The sequence below is a fragment of the Saccostrea cucullata genome, unplaced genomic scaffold (genome assembly GCF_032062105.1).
Source record: "Saccostrea cucullata isolate Sc308-1 unplaced genomic scaffold, CSIRO_AGI_Scuc_v1 ctg2311, whole genome shotgun sequence".
NCBI lineage: Eukaryota > Metazoa > Mollusca > Bivalvia > Ostreida > Ostreidae > Saccostrea > Saccostrea cuccullata.
Genome location: NW_026933155.1, coordinates 1 through 23,699, shown reverse-complemented (window position 1 = coordinate 23,699; position 23,699 = coordinate 1). Strand labels below are relative to the sequence as shown.

The 23,699-nt window shown below is 34.2% G+C and overlaps 1 protein-coding gene across 1 annotated transcript; it reads right to left on the bottom strand.

Annotated features, from left to right (window-relative positions):
* Positions 1–847: 847 nt before the first annotated feature.
* Positions 848–18,630, bottom strand: LOC134237404 (insulin receptor substrate 1-B-like). Its single transcript, XM_062719508.1, has 10 exons — positions 18,297–18,630; positions 13,614–13,750; positions 13,081–13,223; positions 11,069–11,182; positions 10,676–10,771; positions 7,302–7,445; positions 7,090–7,202; positions 6,629–6,766; positions 5,897–6,058; positions 848–5,691 (listed from the first exon to the last, which is right to left on the bottom strand). The coding sequence occupies exons 1-10, from the start codon at positions 18,628–18,630 to the stop codon at positions 3,089–3,091; spliced, it is 3,984 nt and encodes a 1,327-aa protein (XP_062575492.1). The 3' UTR covers positions 848–3,088.
* Between the last annotated feature and the right edge of the window lie 5,069 nt (positions 18,631–23,699).

The window sequence follows — 23,699 nt, the reverse complement described above, 5'->3', positions numbered from 1 at the left end:
GACAAAAATTGGTGATCAAGTTTTACAAGAGAATACATAGAAAAGAAATATGTTGATGAAGTATTGAAGAAAATAAATGAGTGAGCACTGTGGCAAATGAGACTCTAGTTTTTCATACCAATTAAGGAGCAGAGGAGATTAAAAATCCAAGCATTAATGCTTAGATGCCCCACCCTCCAAACTCCTGACACTGGGGTCATACTGTGTACATTATTTTTGGCCCATCCTATTTTCGCCAAACAATTTTGCCCAATTTTAAACTCACGAAGTCATATTTTTGTTTTAAGAAATTAATACTTTATTCTTTGAGCTTGTCCCCTTTTAAATTCTCACAAATGAGGGTACAGCAAAAATAAAATGGGGGAAAAATTTCCCTGTATACAGTATATTTTGCAATTTTGGAAAAGGCACCATTATTCAGCATGACCATGCACTAATTCATTGGTTTAATAACAATGAGCATCAAAGAATTTTAAAGAATATTTTAAATGCATTTTCACTATACTCAAAAGAGACCTGAGCTAACATTAGAATATCTAACCCAGGAGCCATGAAACATACAATTTTTGGAAGAGGCACGTGCAGCCTTTGTTATGATAATAACTATGTGTTTACTTCACAAATTTGGAAGAGGCACCCTTATACATCATTCATTACCTTGCACTTAGTCCTTCAACTTAATACCCATGAGCAAAGGAAATTTTTGAAAGAGTTATAAATGCATTTTCACAATATTTTCAATACAGGCTCTTGCTAACACCAGAACTTTTGACTCGGTGCATGATATTACCAAGTAAATCTCCCATCATAAGCATAACACGGAGAAGAAATAATCAAAACACAAATGTTAAGTTTTGCAATTTTAATTATTTTTATATCTGAATATTCTGTAACATGAAAATAGTGGACAACAAGTAACAATAACCATGGCAACACATTGTCATATTATGGATAAAAATGTTAATAATACACAATAATAGATTTATATTCTACTTATCAGCTATTTCTGTATGTAATGTCATTGTACAAAAAAGCCTGAAAATAACGTACAAGATTACAAAAACACGCCAGCACTGAACAGAGGTAATTGGGCTTCAAAGGTAGATAGTGCACATACATAATAATTAGTGAAAATCATAATTCTGTGTGATAAATACTGTCAACATAATCATTCAAGTTTCACCGACATGACCTTTCAAAATACATTCTTCTGACACTTTGCAACTTTTTATACCATCAATATTAGAAAATGTATGACCAAAAAAAAAAATATTTTAGTTTAACATAATAACATAAATTTTGATAAAATTCTATCATTTTTGTTATTGCAATTGTTAGTGATGGAAACCTTGTGCTATAATACAGGTTAATGCTTAAATGCAATATCCTTACAGAGAATTCAAGAGTACATACAATACTGGTATGTTTTTACAGTACACGCCTTATCAACAAACACTTACAATGTGGTAAGGCACTCTTAACCTCCTTCTCTTACAAACGATTTTAATTACTTTAATTAATGGAGCTCATTGAATTAAACCTACTCCCACTTTGTCTAGCACACAGAAAATGCAATACGTTATAAACTGGAAACTTCATGCCAAATAACTCTCAGGTGCCTTGCAATTCATTGACTGTCATCTCGATGTTGATTCATGTAAAATTTGCATTAAAGCTTTTGATTCCAAAGGAAATCAAATTTATAACTAAACAGCAAACCTTGCTTGGCAAATCTTAAAAAAAAAGGACCAATAAACCCGAATTCTTCAAATACAGATTAGGTGTTAACTGTATGTAATTAAGGTAATGAGGAGTCGCATTTTGGCACTTCCCAGTGAAATATGATCATTGCCTAAATATAAATCAATGATTGGATATATCTAAATTATGATAAAACCAACAAATGAATATACTAGAGTTCGTAATCTGCATTTATACTGAAATTTGTATACTTAGGTATATAGAGAGATGTTACAAATAAAAATCTTGGAAATAAGCTTTAAACAAACTGAAAATATTAAAACACTGGCCAATTATAAAGTCCTCAATAAGAAGACTACTTGTGAAAGAGACACAAAAACAAAGAAAATTGAGAACCCTCAAACAGACTTGCATGCATAATTCATATTTTTAAAAAAAAAATAATAAACAAATAGTAATCAAAAACAATCTTCAAAAATGTTATTTCCTTTTAAAGGTATTTTTAAATATATAATTGTGATGTTGTATTAAAAAGTCTCCTTGTTACATATGTATGAATGAATAAGGCAAGTGTAATGTATGAACACTCCTACATCCTTCAAAATAAAACTGAACAAAATGCCTAAAAAGTGTTGATAAATTTACAACCACCAAGCTTTGTATAATGCCTGTAATTAAGGTAAGATGCATCTGCCTCTAAAACAAAGTCACATAAAATAATAAATTCTTCAAAAGTCGTCATAAAACATTAAAAGCTTCAAGTAAAAATTTGCTCTATAAAACTGTCATCTCGTACAGTAATGCAATGATCAGCAAATCATCAGAAAAAGCCCAACTTCAATATTTCTTCTGCTGTCAAACTGTCATACAGTCAATTTTACTTGCAGTTAAGCAACATCACTCACACACAAAAAATATCTTCTTGCATAACAATTTCCGAGCAGCATACAAATGCTTTATGCAGACATAAATTTGAGATAAAATGCACTTTTCCTTTCTAACAACATTTTTTGTACAAATATTGCATTATATACGCAGAAAGCACACAACCTCTATCACATGAGATGTATGAAATACAATCTGTTGTACCAAGATAGTTCATCATACACTTTATGTCTGACACATAATGGTCACAATCCTGTAGAAGTGCAAATCAATAGAAAACAGAAATACATGAGCTTTCTAAGAGAGCTGTCTAAATTTAGACTGTAAGACATAGCTGCAAATTCATTAGTGAAGAAAAACTTCCAACTGATATTTTCTTGTACTGACAACGATTACAAATACAACACTAGGCTGGCAGAATATTTTACCTTATGCCAGTTTAAAGCACAACTCTTGCTTTCCAGCCTTTACTTTTAAAGCTTTTAAGCAAGTACTAATTAATTTATTCTATAGAAAACTTCACAGGCAATTTTTCTTTGCTCCGTGCATTTTTTAAATTATCAGACATTTCAAAGTCAATTTCTGCATACCCTTGTAGAGGGGGACCGCAATCATCTGGGGAGGAAGGATGCCTAGTCTGGCGAAATTTCTGTTCCGCTGGGATTTCTTCACTGGATCCGAGGTCCAGCTTAGCATAGTTCAGTGTGGGTCCTTCTGGGAGCTGCTGACTGGAGGTAGATTTAGACCTCACAGTTGGGAGGGACATTTCCTCATACTCACTGGCAAGATCGGAACAACTACGACGATTTATATCCCCCTCCTGCCCATTATCACCACTCTGTTCCGACTCCATAGCCATGCAGGGCATACTAAGTTGTTTATGAAGCTCTTGATTTGAGGTCACAGAAAGTGGAATAGGGCTTTTTAAATTTAAAGATTCACAGCTTCTCTCAATTTCTTTTTTACTGTCTCTGAACACATTGTCTTGTTCTTGAAGGGAACTCACACTTGGCTTTTTCTTTAGTCCAGTGGTAACTGTTTGATCCGATTTTGGGCCCTCATTCGGTGGACTGGCTCTCAGTCTACTGTCCTGTCTCGTATACAAATCACCGTCTACTGAGGTCCCCTCTGAAGGATCTCCTCCGATGGGAGACCTCGGAGGGTAAGAGAAATTTGAGCTCCGTTTATTGTCCCCAAAGTCCAGCCCCACATACCCATCATCATCCTCAGTGTTGTCCAGTAGCACTGCTTTCATTGGGAGCACCTGTTTGATTACTGCACTCTCTCTTTTGCTCTCTTTAATCAGTTTTCTATCAGGTTCAGACTTTAAACTTGCTGGAACATTGTTTGGTGGTTTTGCAGAACACTCCGTTTCTAGTTTCTCAGTTGTATCCTTTGTTGGTTTGTTCTTCTTTTCCTCATTTGAACTTGAGTCTGTATTAAAATAAGATCTGACAACTGTTGGACTTTTCAGAGAATTGTCCACTGTAATAGTTGTATCTGGTGCATACTCCATATATGAATAGTTCTCTGAATTGCTTTTAGGCTTGGTAACAGAATTATCCTTCTTTGTTTGAGGAATAGTGTCTGTGTTCTTATTGGACTCACTTTCTCCACCTTTATTTTCTTTAACTAAAAGCATTGCTGAGAACAAGGGGTCAGCTGACATACTGTACTGAGGAAGTTGGGCACTTGGTTTTTGAACAGTTGTTGTGGACTCATGCATCACATTGCCTTCTGCTACTCTGCTAACAGTCTGTGGATTTTCCGTCAGGTTTCCTACATCTACACTACCGGGTTCATAGTCAATATACTGATTATCATCTGATTGTTTCCCAGCCTTCTTGTCCACATTTTTATGAGCCTCACTGGACACTATGCTTGCTTTGGGACTGTGTCTTCCTAATCTGGAGCCCTTGTGAGATTTCTGATCTGCTTTGAAAGATCCAGATCTTGGACTTGGCCTTGAACATGTGCCAAAAGAATTAGATCTAGAATCTGGATTTTTCTCCGAGCCAAATGATCCAGATCTAGATCCAGGTCTTTTTTCATAAGAAAGTGAATTTGACCTTGAACTTGTTTTTTTGTCCGATAATGATCCAGATCTAGTCTCCTGCACCTGATTTTCTCCTGAAATCCCAGGAGCATAAGGAACGTAGCTTTCATCCTCAGACTCTCTGCCTGATCCACACGGACTCCTGCTTGCAATGGAGGACCTAGAACTCACATTTAAACTTGATGATTTTTGAGCATTTCCATCACTGGATTTGATTACTTTTATACTGGGTGATTCCTGTTTTATTCCAAAACTGTTTATAACTGCAGGTGAAGAACTAAGGCTTTGGTTTGATGAACTTCTAGAATGACATGCACTTGACTTTGCACTTTTGGGGGTTCCAATACTCATATCGATATATCCTGTATCATTACTTTTTTCCAAGTGCATGTCCACATATTCCGAGTTTCTACTAGAGTTACGCAGAGATTCAGAGGATGAAGCCTTTGATGAGAAAGACATACGTTCAATAGAGTCATTAGAAGTACGATGAAATAATTGTTTATCAATACTTGAATGACGAACCGATTCAAAGGATCCTACTTTTCTCCTGACATCATGAGCAAGTTGGGCTAGTTTTGATTGTTGTCCATAACTTGATGAACGCTGACGGGCTTGTGACAAGATTTTTCCTACACTAGATGTTCGAGGCCTGTAGCTTTCACTTGTGGCACGGGGTCGGTATTCCATCTCCATCATGGAGTCTTCTGAGAAAAGTGACTGGCTCAGTGGACTTGAACCTAAAGAAGAGTCAGTATTCATATAAGAGTGGGTGGCTTGTGCTTTCTTCTGAGCAATGAGGTGAGGAGCACTCTGCCAGCGACCACTGTCTGTTGTTTCCTCCTTGGCCTTCGGTTCAACATAACTGGTATGGTGCCTCATTGTTTTGGTAGTGCTGGGTTTAGATCCTAGGGAGAAAGATCGTTTCGGCAGATCGCCAGACATTGAGTCGTCTGAGAGGTAGCAGACCACTTTGGCAGGGCGGAGATTGTCAGAACCAGGTACTGGACTGTTTGCTGTTGGCGTCATAGGTAAATATGCTTCTCCACCTAAAACAGAAAACAAACTTATTTTAATCTCTACACATTTTCATGTAATTTCAAACTAAATTAAACTCAAAGGAACTTTTTACACATTAATATTATTTTTTACTAATATTAAACTGCTGTACTAAATGTATTCACAACGAGAATAAAATTCCAATCAAGTTCAATATTTATTGCTATTAATGACCCCCTTTTGATGAAAACTTACTTCCTCCCTCCTTGATCTGAGGGAGAGGCTGACTGGAGGGCCCCATCTCCATGTAGCCTGGCTCCTTGGGCTGTCTGATGGGAATCGGTGCTGAGGCTGCTATTCTCCCAGCATGCCCTGCTCCCATCGGGATGTAACCACTGTTCATCTGAGCGGATGCAGCTGCAAAAGATAAGGACGCTTTTATAATAAAGTCTGAAAAATCTTCCCCATCATATAATTTGTTTTCAGTATAAGAAATATCTTCTACCGTATATGCTCGCCTATAAGTCGGTTGTATTTAATAAGCTTATATATCAGAGGGACTGACCTCATATAATACCATTAATTTTATAGCTCGCCAATAAGTCGGACATAGAGTTTTGGACCAGAGATTAACTCCCAAAAATCTGACTTATAGGCAAGTATATACGGTATATAAAAAAGGAAAATATTTTGTGAAAGAATCCACTGTAGAAATTTTATAAAGTCGGTGTAACCACATTAAAATCCATGTGATCATTTTACAATGTCAATGTGACCATTTTACACTATCAATGTGACCATATTACAATATCAATGTGACCATTTTACAATGTCAATGTCACCATTTTACAATGTCAATGTCAATCTAAAATGTCAGTGTGACCATTTTACAGACCATTTATCTATGTCACTGTGAGCATTTTACAATGTAAGTGTGACCATTTACAAAGTCAGTGTAACCATTTTACATTGTCATTGTGCCCTTACCTTTCTCTGAGTGTGGACTTGATATACTCATGTCAATATAACCAGGCTCAGGATTGTTACTACCCACTGAACCAGGCTTCATGTCCATGTACCCTCCCTCCATCCTGGGCACCGGTTCATGGTCCGAGGCAGAGGACCCTGTAAACAGTCAGGCTCAGCAATGTTAATGCCATTTATAGTGGTCTTTTTTGAAATGTAGTATGTCAGATGCACAGCTATATATACTTAATTTTTGCTGCTTAATCTAATAAATTTAAATATATATTTTCTATGATTTACATATTTTGAGATTAATACATATTTGGGAGGGGGGAATGTGGTAGTATTTTTCATATTTTGAACATGATACAAGTTCGTGTACAATATACAGGAAAATCCAGCTCACTGATAATATTTATGAATGAACTTTTTTAAATTTCAAATGACAGACTGCTATAGCTAATTAAGGATTTGACGCATACCTGATCTCTCCATTGGGTGGTCTCTAAATGGTGAAATGGACCGTGAGGTGGGAGACATGACAAGATAGGAATTGGGGTTCTCCACTGAATTAGGACTCCTCACCTCCAAGTGTCTATAAAAAAATTAATTAAACCATAGAAAAAACAAAAAATAAGCTCCGACCATCATAAATGAAATGATTAGTTACACTATCAATTATAGGAGTATTTACTTGACAATGGTTGAGTCCGGTCCTGGACTAGAGCCATACAATTCTGGACTTTTATACGTAAAACTGTCGTGACGAGGTTTCTGTTGCTCCATCGAATTGGACAAACCACGCTCACGGAAGGATTCTGATGGTGCCTTATGGGAACTGAAATGCAGAGAACAAAAAAATTTATGAGCAAAATCAATTATACAGTAAATTATGCTTATTACAAAGTGCCAGGGATGGAAGATTTTGCTACAGTGATAAATGTAACAATCTCTCAGGGAAGATTTTAACTGCCAAATTAGCTATAATAATGTTTTTTTTTAGCAGTTTGCATTATATCTTTAGGTTACAAAATAGGAACAACTCTTGGGGACAAACATACATGCTTGCATGGCATACAGTGCAGAAAACAAAATATTTGTCAAAGTTATTGTGTATCCTGACCTCCTACTGATGGCAATGACTAACAATGTCAAGACTATAAAAGAAACTGACCACATGGATAAAGGATCAATTAATTTAATAGCGATTCTCTGTAACCACTTAAACTTCGTTGCCACGCATGGTCACCGATTTTGATGAAACTTCACCCATGCTTAGTACTTGACACCAGAATCAAATATCAAACAAAATTTCGTTGCTATGTGTCTCGGTTGCTATGGCAACAGCCGGAAAAGTTTGAAAAATCGAGATTTTCAGCCACTTTAAATCTTGACTGTGGCTTAATGAAAACTAGAAAAAGCAAACAAACCATTCTCACAAAAACATGACACCTTGATGTCACTTATACTGTAAAAAAACTGCTTAGAATATATCTCTAAGTAAGTGGTAGCCAAGGTACATTTGGAATACATTTAAAATGCTGATATATGCTGAAAAACACTCTGTATTCACTAATGATAGGTGTTACATGCTCAAACTCAATCAACGACTTAAGAAAAACAATGAAAATGTTTGACCTTAAGTATATAAGTATAAGCAATGTTATTCTATAAATAACTTTTGTGGTTGCCATGGTAACACAGAGCTGCCAACATTCTGAAATGAAAAATAGTAAGGCATGGTCCGGGGACCGCCTCAGCCCCCGCCGCTGAAGATGTTTTGTAAATGGACATGCAATCGGAGGAATTTGAGGCACGTTTCCATTTTGTTTACTTAAAAACATTGACATGAATGCGATCGGCCATCTAAAATCGAAACGACGATACAAGCAACCAATGTAAGGATTATAAATATTTAATTATAATAGTAGAAACTGCAGACAACCAGTTATGAAAATCCCGGTATTATAAACTTTGATGGAGAAAAACTGAAATCAGAAGAATATACAGAGAAATCGTAAGGCTTATTTTGGATGCTAATTTCGTAAGACTTACGCCAAAATCGTAAGGGTTGGCAGCTCTGGTAACACAGTGTAACCATGCAAAACCAGTAACTAAGATTGAGTTAATGCTACTGTCTTGAGGAAAAACATGAAAATTCAAGACTGGCAAATATGCATCCTTAGGACCTTGCAATACCAAAACCGTAAGAAAAATTGGGTATAATTGCTACTTTGTAGTGTTACCATGGAAACAAAGTACCAGTGCTTAAAAGTGAATTATTTTTCACTGCATTAAGAATTAAATTGCCATTTAATCAAAAAACAAATTAAAGGACTCAGCTTGAATAGTAGTTATCTGTTAGAACTGAAGTTGAATATCATATATTGATAAAATTTGATGAATAAAACAACACTGTTGCTATGGTTACCAAGAAGTGAAAATGTTCGATTTTGTGAACTTTATATCAATATTAAACCCTGTGTGCCAACTTCTTGCATCCACTTAGAGATTGGATGATAGTCAAACTTGAAAGTCAAGTTCGCTGTTAATAAATATCAATCATAAAAGTTTTGGGAATCTACATTTAAGGGTACGTATCCATGGAAAGAAAATATTTTTCAGGTTTTTAAGCATATATTTTCTGCTTATTTCCATAGCAATGCTCTATTTAAAGAATCTAATCTGAATTTTTTCAAATGGGAAAACTTGGAGCACACCAACATTTTATAATATGAGGAAATGTGCTCTTTTTAAAAGATAGGATCAGATTTAATCATACATAGTGCTACTTTGAAGGCTCTCTGTGGTATAAAAACCTTGGCAACCATTGCCAACCAAAATGAAATATCATATTTTGTTCTTGGTATATGTTTCAAGGTTCTTTTTTCTATTATTTGGTCACATTTCATCCTATAATTGCTTTTTATTTTTATGATTTACCAAACATGTTTATCATGCATGTGAGACATCTGACCTTCAACTTTTGGAAACAGTCATTGCCAATTGTTTGCTTTGCCGCAAATGTTAACTATTGGGCTCTAAACATGTTAAAAAATGCCATTTTTCGAACTTTAAGACATGTTGCCATGGTAACTATAAAACATAGCAACCAATTTTTGCCTGATTTCAATTTAGGGTATCAATGACTTTTATCATAGATAGTTTGGAGAAATTCTGAGACTATGCGTGCCACAGGTCCTATATGAAATTTCAAATGATTACAGAGATTGGCTCTTAACATGTTTGATGCTTGGTATTTGACAATTAATTACATCATATAAAAGTACATTAATAATCGATGTCATGTGTTTGACATTGGAAATTCCAAGTAATAACTTGTCAATCCTGGAGATCAACAATCCCATTGTAAGGTACAGATACAACTATCACAATCAAGGCAAACTAAAAGTAAGAACAATTAATTTCAAAGTATATTGAATTCAATAATTGTATCCAAAATAAAATTTAGAGACATCCTCAGTTAATCATTTCATTTTGTTCAAAAACAATTGAGTTTCATTTGAAACATAATCAACTTTTATTATTTTTAAAACATTGTCCGATACATGTACAAGGATCATTTAGTGATTTCACAAGAAAGAAAAAAATAAATATCAACACACCCCTATAGCCTCAGGATAAAACTAAACAACAAAATACACACAGAATTTTACAACATTACATGTTATCTTGATAGACTGACATTTATTTGCGTCGGCTATTTGGGGGGAGGGATTCACACTCAACCAATTTATGAGCAATATACTCTGCACCAAAATAATTGATTAAAAAGAGTTATCAGCCTTTCCTTCTAAAAAGTTGGTGTTTTACTGTTAGTAGCAGTTTAGATGGGAACATACACACTATATGAATATACAGTAAAACTCTGATAAAACGAAGTCACTGGGACCTCTGAAATTACTTCGCCATATCCAAAATTCATTATATCCCTATAAGGAATTCCTTGAATTTTTATGGCTGGGGATTCAAAATAACTTAGCTATATCTGTCAATTCGCAGTATCTGTGTTTGTACTAAACAAGTTTTACTGTATGTAATACACACCTGACAGGACTTGTACTGATCTGGGGCAAGGTGTTAACTTCAGGGGGCAGGGCACTGCCAGGACGAGGTATTTTTTTCTTCTTATTCCTAAGTGATCTACAGAAATAATTAAAACAATCAATATATACACCATAGCACATATGTTACAAATGCTTTGAGAGATTAGAAATTGTTCAAATTAAGACATGATGCAAAATTAAAACAAAATCCTTTGGGCTTCATAATCAAAAGTTTTTAAAGCTAAAAATTATCAATTCTTAGCCTTAAAATATTCAATTCACTAGGAGTAAGGATATCAACTAATTTGCATGTGCTCTTTACTCTGGGATCCAATTTTTGTTGTACAATTTCCCCCTTTTCATTTTCCCTATTGTCACTTCATTCATCACTTACCCTTGACCTTGACTGCCCTCACGGCTGCGACTTTCATGAGTCTCCATCTCAGCATCCCGAAGACGACCCGAGGAACTGGTGTTACTGCGAGACCTAAAAGGCTCTCTCATTGCACTGCAAAATTACGTTATGTAGCATAAGAATTTGGGTATTTCTCCGTTTCTTATTCATACAGCTATTAGCATCATTGACCAGGCTAGTATTATTAATTTGATGTATCTTCTAGTATGTAACAATTTCAAATGAGTACTAAATAAGGAAAAGAAAAGTTTATAAGGATACACAGTGCAGATCAAATGACCAGAGAAATACAATATCATTTTTTGGCTATTAAAAGTTTCACTTCTGGGAATTCCATCCAAGTATTAAGTAAATCAAAGGAACAATGTACCTGAAGTGTAAAGGAGTACGCAATATTGCCTGTTATTATAATTACCAGAAAAGCCATTTTTGGAAATTTGCTTTTTCATTAAAATTACCTTTTCCCTTCAATTATATCACCACATACAAAAAATCAATTGTAAAATCAATTTAAGTAAGACTATAATTTAGTATGCATAAATACTGGAAAATTTTATTGCTATAAGATTTCAAATGCATTGAGAACAAAAAATTATATAGTCATCATGGAGAGGAAATATAAAATGACTGTGCCCACACGATACACCTACTCATCATCTGAGAGTGAAAAGTACTCCAACCTCCTCCTATCAGAGCCACAACTATTGTATTTGTCTCCCACTTATCACCTACACAGCTGCCATCACCACTTGTCTACGACAATGACTAGTATCACATCAGAAAATAAATCGTCAGTAATATAGCAATTGTAATTGACAAACACATTTCATTGATCACCAAAGAAAAAAAAATTCTAAGCCCCAGGGTGCTTTATAAGAAGAATATGGCATTATACTAAAGTAATCTTCATTTCTTAAATGTTTGAAATTAATGTTTATTTATATTGTACTGACATGTTTCAATTTGAAAAATATATTAAATTTATATAATTTGTATAGTACAAAAAAGAAAATGTCAAATTCAGTAACCATTTTTTATACTGGTCTTGAGAGTCTGGTAAGTAAAGTACCCACTTAGCATGCTTAGATAGACAGGGCACTGAATTCCATACCCAGCATCACCACATGTTTTCTTGTTTACTGTAAATCACTTTTTATTTGTGAGAACTTTATTTTCGCATAATTGCGTGAGACGTTATGCTCGCGAAAATTTCATTCTCGCGTATAATAGAAATCCTTAAGATTATATAGAGCAATGACCACGATTCGTGAAAATTTTGTCTCGCTAATAAATAAAGTAATGACTTTCTCGCGAAAATAAGGTGTCGCGAAAATTAAGTGATCTACAGTATTGATTAATTTATTGAAGCAGAACAGACTTTATAAAATTTACATATTAAGCTAGCACAAACAGAGGTACAGATTTTAATTGAGACTAATTTCATGTTTACTTAAATGCACCCTTGTTATTCTTTTGGAAATGTGGACAATTGCAGTGTAATTTTTTTGAAGTTTAAAAATGTTTTTCCTCTGTCATTGCTACACCATGGCCAACAAAGCCATCGATTGAAAAATTGAATTGTAACATGTGAAGGGCTGTAACTCTGCTTTTCGATGAGACTCCCCCCTCCTTTTAAATTCTGGCCCTACTCAGTTCAAACAATATATGATACACTATTGACAATTATGGGTCACACTTTGAGCAGAAAAACACAACATTACTATATACTTCCGACTGTAGGTGACCTAAAAATTCATACTGATTATTTCTGCATACCGGTAGTAATTTTCTCTGCAATCAATTTGGATCAATCTATAGACAGCAGATTTTATTACAGCACCTGAGTAACCTTGTGACCTAGATTGAAACCTAATGTGATACTTGTTTGAACACCCTATTCAGGTATCAGGCAGCCTATTAAAAACTTTACCGGTATTTTTGTAATTCACTAAGAAACTACAATAATACACTTTTTGCTATGCTACCCTCACCTCAGTAGCACTTCGTGCATGCTCTGCGCTATGTACGCATCATCGACCTGCATCCAGAGCTCCCCTGACCCTGTCGGAGAATGGCGGCCCAGCTCCATAAAGAAAAACGCCTCTTTATGGCCACATCTCCTTATGTTCATCATCTAAAAGAAAAGCATTGCATTAAAGTTCATCATATAGAAGAAAAACACTGCATAAATTTCAATTTTAAGAATAGCTGTAATGTTGGGTATGAGAGATGTTTCAAACCTAATGTGTGTTGAATAATTAATTACTATTAAATAAGTAATCAAAACACATAATCTTTTTACAAATCAGACAAAATATTAGCATGATAAACAGTGTTTTCCCTAAGAACCGGCTACCGGCCAAATTGACCGCTTCAATTGACAAAAATGCCGCTTTGAAATAAAAATTTGTTGCAATGTCCACAGAGTTATAAACCTCAGCCCCTGGCCTGTTACAATTGATCTCTAACCCTTTACTTTGAAATAAAGGGAAAACACTGGATAAAGCAATCTCAGACAACTCACCTGGATCTCAAAGTCCACTTTATTAGAATTATTCCTGACAAAACAGACGGTGTCCTGAAGACAGAAGCGGTATCCCCCACACAGGTGCTTGCTTACTCCTAGTCCCTTAGGTTTGATTTCTACTTGCCATACATAATCTGAAGTCGGAAAACATTGCAATAATACAATAATGTACATATATAACACAATACCGTAAAACTCTACGAACACGGATATTGCAAATTCATGGATATAGCGAAGTTATCTTGGATCCCCACCTATAAAAATTCAACTATTTTCTCATACGGATATTACGAATTATGGATATAGCGAAGTGATTTTATAGGTCCGAGTGACTTCGTTATAACTGAGTTATACTGTATACTGGATCTGTTGTAATTGTGAAGAAAAGAAGGGGAGGGAAAGGGAAGACTTATACGTACTGGAGGGGGGGTCATGAAGATTCCAGTGTTAATTCTTACAACTTTGCACTATTTTTCTAAATTCCACATCTATAATTATTCTAGTGCAGATCTGATGTCTTTTTATATTATTTATGCAAAACTATTGATTTCTGTGAAGTGTACTGAATGTAAGGATGTTAAGTTTTTCTGAAAAGATAAAAGTGGATATTTTTTACTTTTAAATTAAACTATAATAAGTTTAGGATAATTTACTCTAACCAATCTAAACATTTTTTTCCAATTATAAAGTTATGCTCAACATAAATAAATTCTTTCTAACACCAATAATTGAACATAAAGTACAAAAAATAATTAATGTCTTCATCATACAAGGAGGTAACTAAACTCTGACTCAGAGGCAATTAGTCATGATATTAATGAAAAATTTACACATTTCTAAACTAAATAAATGGAAATTTATTTAAAGATTAAAAATCATAGATAATTTTTTTTTAATAGTACATCTATTTTCATGATGGTAAAAATCAACTTCAGAGTGATAGATGCATCGTTTTAAACAAAGTTAAATGCCAAACATTTTTTCTTTGTCTATTTTGTAGAGTTTTGTATAAATGACAAATTATCCTGTAATACTTTACTTTTTTAAGGTTGTGCAGACTAGTAAACTGATAAACAAAAGTTGATAAAAGTGAGACAAAATATCTTACATTTGCATAACATTACAGTTTATTATACTTTCATGTTAAATACTAAAATCTGATTGGTTTAGACACAGTTAACAATCCGTTCTATTACCCTAAGCCTTAGCAACACACGTGACAACGGGTAACACAACGGTAATGTCACTCAAAACATCAGTTGTGTGTTTGAAAGAACCGGAATAAACTTGACGTCAATAAAAGCTTGCGTCCGATGTAGCTTACTTGAAAACAACAAACGACAGACGAAACATGCTTGCGAGTGCAGAAATAACGAAACTTTAGATGATAAAGGACTCTTAGAGTATCAAATAGACAATAAAGAGGTCAGTAAATCTTTTTCGAAGTAGCGTGGAGTTTGAAAGCTTTCTAAACATGAACGTAAAGACAATCGAAGATTTTTTTTCCTGACATCCTAAATCAAGAAGACATTCAGTATAATAAAATAAATGGTGCCTGTTTTGGAGGGTAACAGTTGAAATTGACACCCCTCGGAAAACCATTGTCAACCTCCGCTGACGTGTCGGTTGACAATGGTTTTCCTTGGGGTGTCAATTTCAACTGTTACCCTCCAAAACAGGCACCATTTATATAATATACATTAAATGCTATTAAGCACTGGAAAAATTAATACATGCAAGTAGTAAGATTTACTAATAGTTATTACTGAGTACTACACTAAGTATTCTGTTGATTGCTGATCATCCTTTTTCTCAATATTTGGGGCAACATATCTTCATCATTCTTTATATTTATTTAACTTTATTATATGATTGAATTCTTCTATGGATCCTTATTGTTTAGGTGACTGTTAAGTCCCTTGGGCCTATTGCTAGTAGGTGGCAGCAGAATTTGTCAAAATCAAAATCTAGTATAGAATAAAGTATCATTGTGTAGTCTTCAAATTAGGCCATTCCAAGTTTTTTTTCTGTTTAGCGTCCACCCATCTTTCAAAAACCTAGCTACCTATTTGCAAAAAACACACAAGTCAAAAAAAAATAAAACACATTTTTCATAGTAATAAGAATGATGTATTAATTCAAAAGATATGATTTCATTTATCTGTTTTTTTCATATAGAAAGTTATTTTCTTCAGCAAAATCAAGGTATTAAATACTGAAACTATTCCAATAATGAAATATTATACAAATATTTAGAGATATTGCCGGAAATCACAAATTTTGACCTGAATAATTAATTTTCGGACTCCTGATTCTGTTTGTTTTTTCTGACATGGGGTGTCAAAAACCAAGGCGCACGCGGACGCTAAACATAGATAAAACTTGGAATGGCCTTATTGGTTTACAAGATTTAATGAAATTGAAAATGGGCCAAACTGTAAAACTAGCTATCAGACAGACAGAAGAACAGACACTCAGACAGTCAGGCCACAGACTCTTTACCACAGAATTAGCTTTTCTGGTCTTTGTCCAGTAAATTATGGATTTAACATTAAAAATGTTACCAGTCATGCTGACTGTAAGTTTAAATGTTAGGAAGACCCCTGGGATTTTAGACATTAATGGACTCACTATTCAGAGCAATACACAATTCTTGATTCCTCAAAGTCTGCACTGAATGCAGAAAAATCTCTTTTCTACATTATTCCCATAACATTATTTATTTAATATGTTTATAGCAATGTTATGACTTATACAGAAGTATCATTTAGTATAAATTTGTAAATTAAGCTTTCAATAACAGTGTACAATTTGTATTCATTTTAACAAGAAGTCCACTGTATGCTAAGAGGGATTAGCTCAAGGATTGTCCTTGTACAGTAGTTTAGACAATTTTAATGCCCCTCATTATACACGTTATGTGATATCAGTTTTACTACTTGTTAAATGTTGAAGTACTTCTACTAGCGAAAAAAAGACAGAAAAAATATCTCTTATTCATTTAGAGTCGCCTGCGTGGCGCAGTGGTTAGAGTGTCTGCTCTAGAAGTAAGGAGTCGATCCTTACGTCGCAAGTTCGAATCTCACTGTGGGATGATGAAACTGGTCCTTCAGATGAGACCGTATAAACCGAGGTCCAGTAGGAAAAAGATCCCTCACTGCTCAAAAGCCTCGAGTGCCGAGTATAGGACAAAATTTGTAGCTCTCCATTGGCAAGTGGTGGTGTCTCCATATGAGTGAAAAATTCTCAAGAGGGACAATAAACAACACACAATCAATCAATCTAATTCATTTAGCATTAAAACACAATAAACTAAAGTCTATAAAAAAGATCATGTTTATAATTTAAACAGTTGAAAAAAAGCACCTGCTACATATAGGATATTTTTAGGCACGCACTGTAGAAAAACTTGTTTGTGAAAAGTAAAGTACATTTATAAATTATTTCTGCAGTTTTTTTAATCACGTTTTTTAAAGACATCATGATCTGGTTGACAGGGTTTACACGTCATTTGGAAATAAACAAAGTTAGACAAACAAAACTTTTACAACAACACTTCAGTGCACCTGTACTTGAAGTTGCACTAAGATGTTTACATGCAGGGATAGACATCAACTGCCTCAGGCATATTAAACATGTTAAAATTTTCTTGACTTCGAGCAAGTAGATTTTTTAGAGAAACCTATTTATATATCTTTACTTTACATTACCTTATCAAATATAAAAAAATAAAATGGGTACTCTATTTCTGACTGGATATTGAATATTGTTTTTCTAATTTAGAATCCCGTGGAAGTGCTTCTAGATCATACCATTTATTCAGGATGCAAATTTTTAAAATAATTTTTGCCATGTTTAATCGTTAAGTAGAATAGATTAATTTGCCAGTGTCAACAGAAGATCTTATCTTAAGACTTAACTTAAGTACAGATTTATTCACAATATTGTGTTTTGAAATCAGCTACTCAAGAAATTTAATGCCATATAAGGCCAAACAAAAATATATGTGTAGTTCGTATTACACCTCCAAATTGACAAATTTTCGAAGTATTAAGATTAAATTTTTAACTCAATTTTTTTTTGTTAAATGTTTTGTGAGATAAAGAATGCATTGTGTGAGAGTATAACTGTGAGATTTGGTATATGAGTTGTGTGAAGGTATAACTGTCAGATGTTGTATAAATTGTGATTGTATAACTGTGAGATTTGGTATGAGTTGTGTGATTGTGTAACTGTGAGATTTGGTATGAGTTGAGTGAAGGTATAACTGTGAGATGTTGTATAAATTATGTGATTGTATAACTGTGAGATGTGGGAGGAGTTGTGTGTGGGTATAACTGTGAGATGTGGTTTGAATTGCGTGAGAATATAACTGTGGAATGTGGTATGAATTGTGTTAGGATATGATTGCGAGATGTGATGTGAATTTTGTTAGCTAACAAAACTGTGAAATATCATATTAATTTTAAGAGAGTATAACTTAAAGGTTTGTAATGATTTGTATGAACATGGTGAATGTTGAATGTATGAGTTGTGTGAAGGTATAACCGTGAGATGTGATATGAGTTGTGTGAAGGTATGACTGTGAGATGTGGTATGAGTTGTGTGAAGGTATGACTGTGAGATGTGGTATGAGTTGTGTGAAGGTATAATTGTGAGATGTGGTGGGAATTTATTTACCGTAGTGGGGATGTGGCTGTTGATAGTCTGTCAGGTATTCATATTGATGCTCCAATAACAGATCCAACCAAATTTGCATCTCTCCAGCATCTTTTACAACTATAGCAAAACACTCATCCACCAAATACAGAGCAATGCAGTTCTTTTGGCGTGTGTCAGACTTCTTGTTGATATTAAAACAGTGGTGGAGATATATTTGTCGCTTCGGCAGTTGTCCAGCTTTGAATTTTTTCTCAGAGTCATGGTACTCCAGCCTTGCTGGGCCACTGCTACTGGTGGAGTGCAACACAAAAAACTTATCCTTCTTTGTCTGAAAATGCAGGTAATCAGACATATACTCAAGGTTTTTACAAGACTTATATGACTACATGAAGTAACATCTTACATCTTTTTCATAACTATTTTTTTTCAATTTTATCTTTAGCATGTACAAAGTCACACCTTAGTGCAGTGAAAGTATTCAACTTTTAACTCTTCTGAAATAGTGCATGAAAATTTAAGGAAAAAAAGTCATCAAATAGCACTCTTTGAGAGACTTTAAACTCATATTTCTAAATATTTTGGGACTCTATAAATCAATTAATGTGTACACACAGGTACTTCTTGAATAAATTCATAGTGCAATGTCAAACAACCCCACTAAATTCATGTCTATGTACACCAAGGTGTCCAGAACAACAGAAATGCATCATTTGCTAAAAAGTTAAAATATTCAAAGATGCAATGTTAAAGCTATGATTTACTTTGGTTGTGTTTTTTTATTTGGTTAGTCCAACTAATGTATATATGAAAAATCAAATGCCTGCATTTTTAAGTACCATTTTATCAAAAAAAGGATATATAAAGCTTCATCAAGCTATTCTGAATAGCTATTAAGTTCTTAGCTGCACTATGGTTTTCTCATATATTTATAGTGTGAATAACACTCAGATCCTGCAATGCAAAAATAATTGCAATTTCTGGTGCAAGATTTTTCACTTTTCAGCTTTGATCAATTGACAATTTTACTCCCTAATTCTAGATTGATACATTGTTTACCAGTAAACAATCTGTATATTTCTCCCAACCCTGTCTCTAAAATGGACAAACTTGCTTGATTTGAATTTTATGCAACCCAACAGACAATTCAAATCAAAATAGTTTATCCCCTGTAGAGACAATTTCAAAGGGTTGTGAGGTGGAAGAAATAAAAAGAATAGTTAAAGAATGTGTCCAAGAATCAGGGAGTAAAAGGTGGCATGGGGGAAGGAAAAAATTTACCAAAAGTGCACAAAAAATCTTGCATCTAAATTTTACATTTTTTGCTTTACACGCTCTGTAACATTATGGACAAAGACTGATATCATTCTATATAAAACCATAACACTACAGTTCTGCGGCTAAGCTATAAAGTTAACTCTTAGAGTTTGTGCTGGATCTGCTTATACCTTAATTTCTTCAGATATCCTGTTTTAGTATATCCGAGCCTGGCAGCTCAAATGCCATAACAGACCATCTGTTAGAGCTGGCACGACTGATATTGTCATCCTCTGAATCGAAATGTTCATCATTTCGTCAACCTGACAGCTGAGTTTTCAAGTTATGAAAAACATCGTGCAACTGGACCTCTAAATTACAACATCGCTGGACAATCCATATTCAAAAATGTCCTTTAAAATCATCCACATAAGTCTTTCAGTTCAGTTATACCATGCACACCCATTCCCTAAAAAGTTGTTTACAACCAAATTTGCATGGGTGTTAAACTGGGACTGCGTGGGCATATGCGCCAAACGTTGGTCTCCTGCTTTAAAGGTGATACTTTCTCACTGTACCTCGGTTCAACGATAATTGAGTCTAAAACCAACATTTCCGTGTCTTATTTGAATTAATTGACGAGTTATCTGTTGAATTCATATGTTTGTCAAGGACAAGAAATATTACAGTAGCCATATCTGTCACGTGACTCGAAAATTACTAGAAAAATTTGTAAACAAAGTCTGCGCATGCGTAAGAGTTATTAACTCGTACGTCGACTTACATGTACCTCTCGATGTACATATTTTTCTTAGTACTGAATATTTATCACAGAAAACACAACTTTATAAAAAAAAAAAATCAAACAAAAGCATCATTCGTTCTAAACACGGACCGGTAAACATTTTTTTTTCCAGTTTAGATATTGATTGCCGTAATAAAAGATTTGCAAACAAGTCGAGCGAAGTGTCCTTGGTGCGAAAAAAAATAAATCTCAAATTTTTTTCAGATAATTTGTCTAACATTTACTATCTTAAAGGGAGCGTATTAGTGCCATGTAAAAAAAAAATACGTCGGTAATTCAAACTTTAAAGTTGGTTTTAATCTTGGTTTTTCCAACTTTATAGTTAAATTGGTAATTATAATTAATTCCAACTTAATTTAATCTTGGCTTTTTCCAGCTTAAATCTTGGCTTTTCAAACTTAAATCTTGGCTTTTTAAACTTAAAAATTGGTAATTCCAACTTTAATTTAAGCTTTTCCAACTTTAATCTAGGCTTTTCCAACTTTAATTTTGGCGTTTAATTCCAACTTTAAACTCCTTTTAGAAACGTTAGCCAATTTTTGGCTTTCCAACTTGGAAAAGCAGAGAGAGAGAGAGAGAGAGAGAGAGAGAGAGAGAAGCAATTCAAGTAACATTTGAATTATAGAGTATAAATAATTTTTTGCAAGGAAATGTCTGAATAAGCAATATTTTGATAACAAATTCTTTGGAAAAATTGGTATTTTTAGAATTAAGTGTCGTTTTACCTTAAAACCACGGCATGCTTCCAAACAGTCATATTTTCTATGTTGTTTCTGTTTTTCAAAATAACTGTTATTTATTTTTTAAACATTTTTGAGGTCGTTCCATTTGTTTTAATATTTTTTATTTTTTTAATATTTTTTAAGTTGTTTCATTTTTTGTTGTTGTTGTTTTTAAAAAAATAGTTATTATTTTCCAATATTCTCAAATACTTTTGCATTTTGACATTATAGAAGTTTTTAATTCAAAATAGAAAAATCGAAAAAATTTATTAAGCCGTGTTATTCATTAATTTTCTCTGACAGAAATATTTGTCATTTAAGTAAGATGCAATAGGAGAACGGTACAATGTTTATCTGAATACGAACGTAATATTTATCTTTTTTTTTTCTTCTCTCGTCATACCTAGAATTATCACCCAATCTATCATGATCTGACACACGTATATTTAGTCCATAAAAACAGATGTGGTGCTAAGTACATTTGATCCACAAATTACTATATACATAAATAAATTATCATATCAGTATTAATATGAAGTTGTCGATCTCCATGCTTGTTGGAATACGTTATTGCGTGATCACATAAAAAATATACTTACTTTGTATTAAAGCACAATATCTCATTCTGGTTTTTTTTATATAAACATGCATTTACATATTAAAATTTATAATGCCCCTAGTACATAGGCGTCACGGAAACAAGTTGAAAAGGGTGGGGGGCTTATAAATTAAAAAAAAATTAAACCGCAATTTTCAATGCATGCCTATAGTCTACAACATGTATATCTTTGCAAAAAAGTGGGGAAGAGGGTAAGCCCCCCCCCTTGGTACCACCAGGGCCATGCCCCATTCCATGCCTATGTGATACATACTTGGATGTACATGTGCACTCTTGATGGCTCGAATTTTGATCTCCCGAACTTCCAATCCTCTCGAAGTCCTTCGTCTTTTGAACCAAGACCTTAATTTTTCTATACTATATAGACTTCACCTTCCTTATAATTGAATTTCATGTTTGTAACAATGCATCTGTTCTGTACACAGAAATGTGCTTACAGTTAATCAGACGTGTCATGAACATTACTTAATACCGAGGCGAACTATTCTTAAAACGAGATTCTAGTAAACTATTGGCAAATACGTTGACTATACATTGTATCAACGGTCTAAATCGATTCATATTTTGGCGATTTCTATGGTCGAAACAATTACCTTTAATCGGTTGACTTTTTCCAGAACAAATTGTAGGGAGATTATTTGTTATTTTTACTGATATACAGATTGATTTTTCCGTTTGTGCGGTCATGACAACAAGGCCAGGGGCCCGTTTCACAAAATGTCACCGGGTTCACAGGTGCGTGAAAGTCAGTCAATGTATAGGGTTTCAATAGCTCAGTTGCCGTTGGTTAGAACTAGTACGGTTCGAGTCCCAGTTGAGACTTGACTTTTCACCACCTGTGACATTTGGGGCCCACGAAAAAAAAGCCCCTTGGAATATGCTTCACGCATTTCCTTAACCCCTAGAATTCGAGGAGGAATACGTCACCGGGTTCACAGGTGCATGAAAGTCAGTCAATATATATTGTAAGTAAGTTGGTTAGAGCGCTGGCACAGTACGCCAGAGACCCTGGGTTCGAGTCCCGGTAGAAACTTGACTTTTCACCACCTGTGACAAAAAAAAGCCTACGACTACAGCCAACATTAAATAATGTTGATTAATTAATATAATAATAATGTGTATAGCTACTTATATTAATTGCTATTTTACATTGATTCGAAAAAGGATCGAATATATTTTTACTTAAAAGGAATTTAACAGATATGTTTTGTATTAGTTTAAAATTGCGGTCAATCTCCCCAATGGCAGCTGATCCCACCTCTGATGCTTTTAAAAATTTGTGTTTGCTCTGCATCTATTCTGTTTTGTTTTTTTTAAATTCAGAATGACCAACAGCTGCAAAAATTTATATTCATATATACATTTTTTTCGAAAAGTTATCCTTTCACCTTTGTGCAAATACGAAATGTATAGATACGAGTTAACAAATTTTGCCCTACTTTTTTTTATGACCCGGAAGTTGAAACCAAGTCAGACACATATTTGGGGAAATTTCCGTCGTTTCCAAACTAAATAGAGGAAGAATGAGGCAATTGTTTAGATACTAGCTAACAACAAAATGGCAGCCATCTTAATATCTTTAAAAATTCGACTAGGGTCATTCTAATTGTTTTGAAATCGCGACCTTTTGATCTCATTATTTCGCCAAAATGTCAGTGTCTGAGATGGAGATTTTGGATACGAATGGCGAAAGTATAAGCCTCAGTGATAAGTCTAAGGAGATAACTCTAGATGCATTAAGGGTTAGTGCAAGAAAAAAATTATCTTTGTATTTAAACGTCCAAGCTGAAATAGTGAATGATGCCAATGGGTTGGTTAGTGACTACAATGGCCTGGCAGAAATGGTGGGTTTTGGATTCCTGGAGATCAAAGATTTTGAACATCAGAAAAATCCAACAGATTTTGAACTACTTACTGAGTGGACCAACCGACCAAGCCTCCCAACTATTGGAAAACTTTGGGACTACTTGGTGAACTAGTGACTCGAATGTATCAGGAACTACAAAAATCTCATCAGTTAG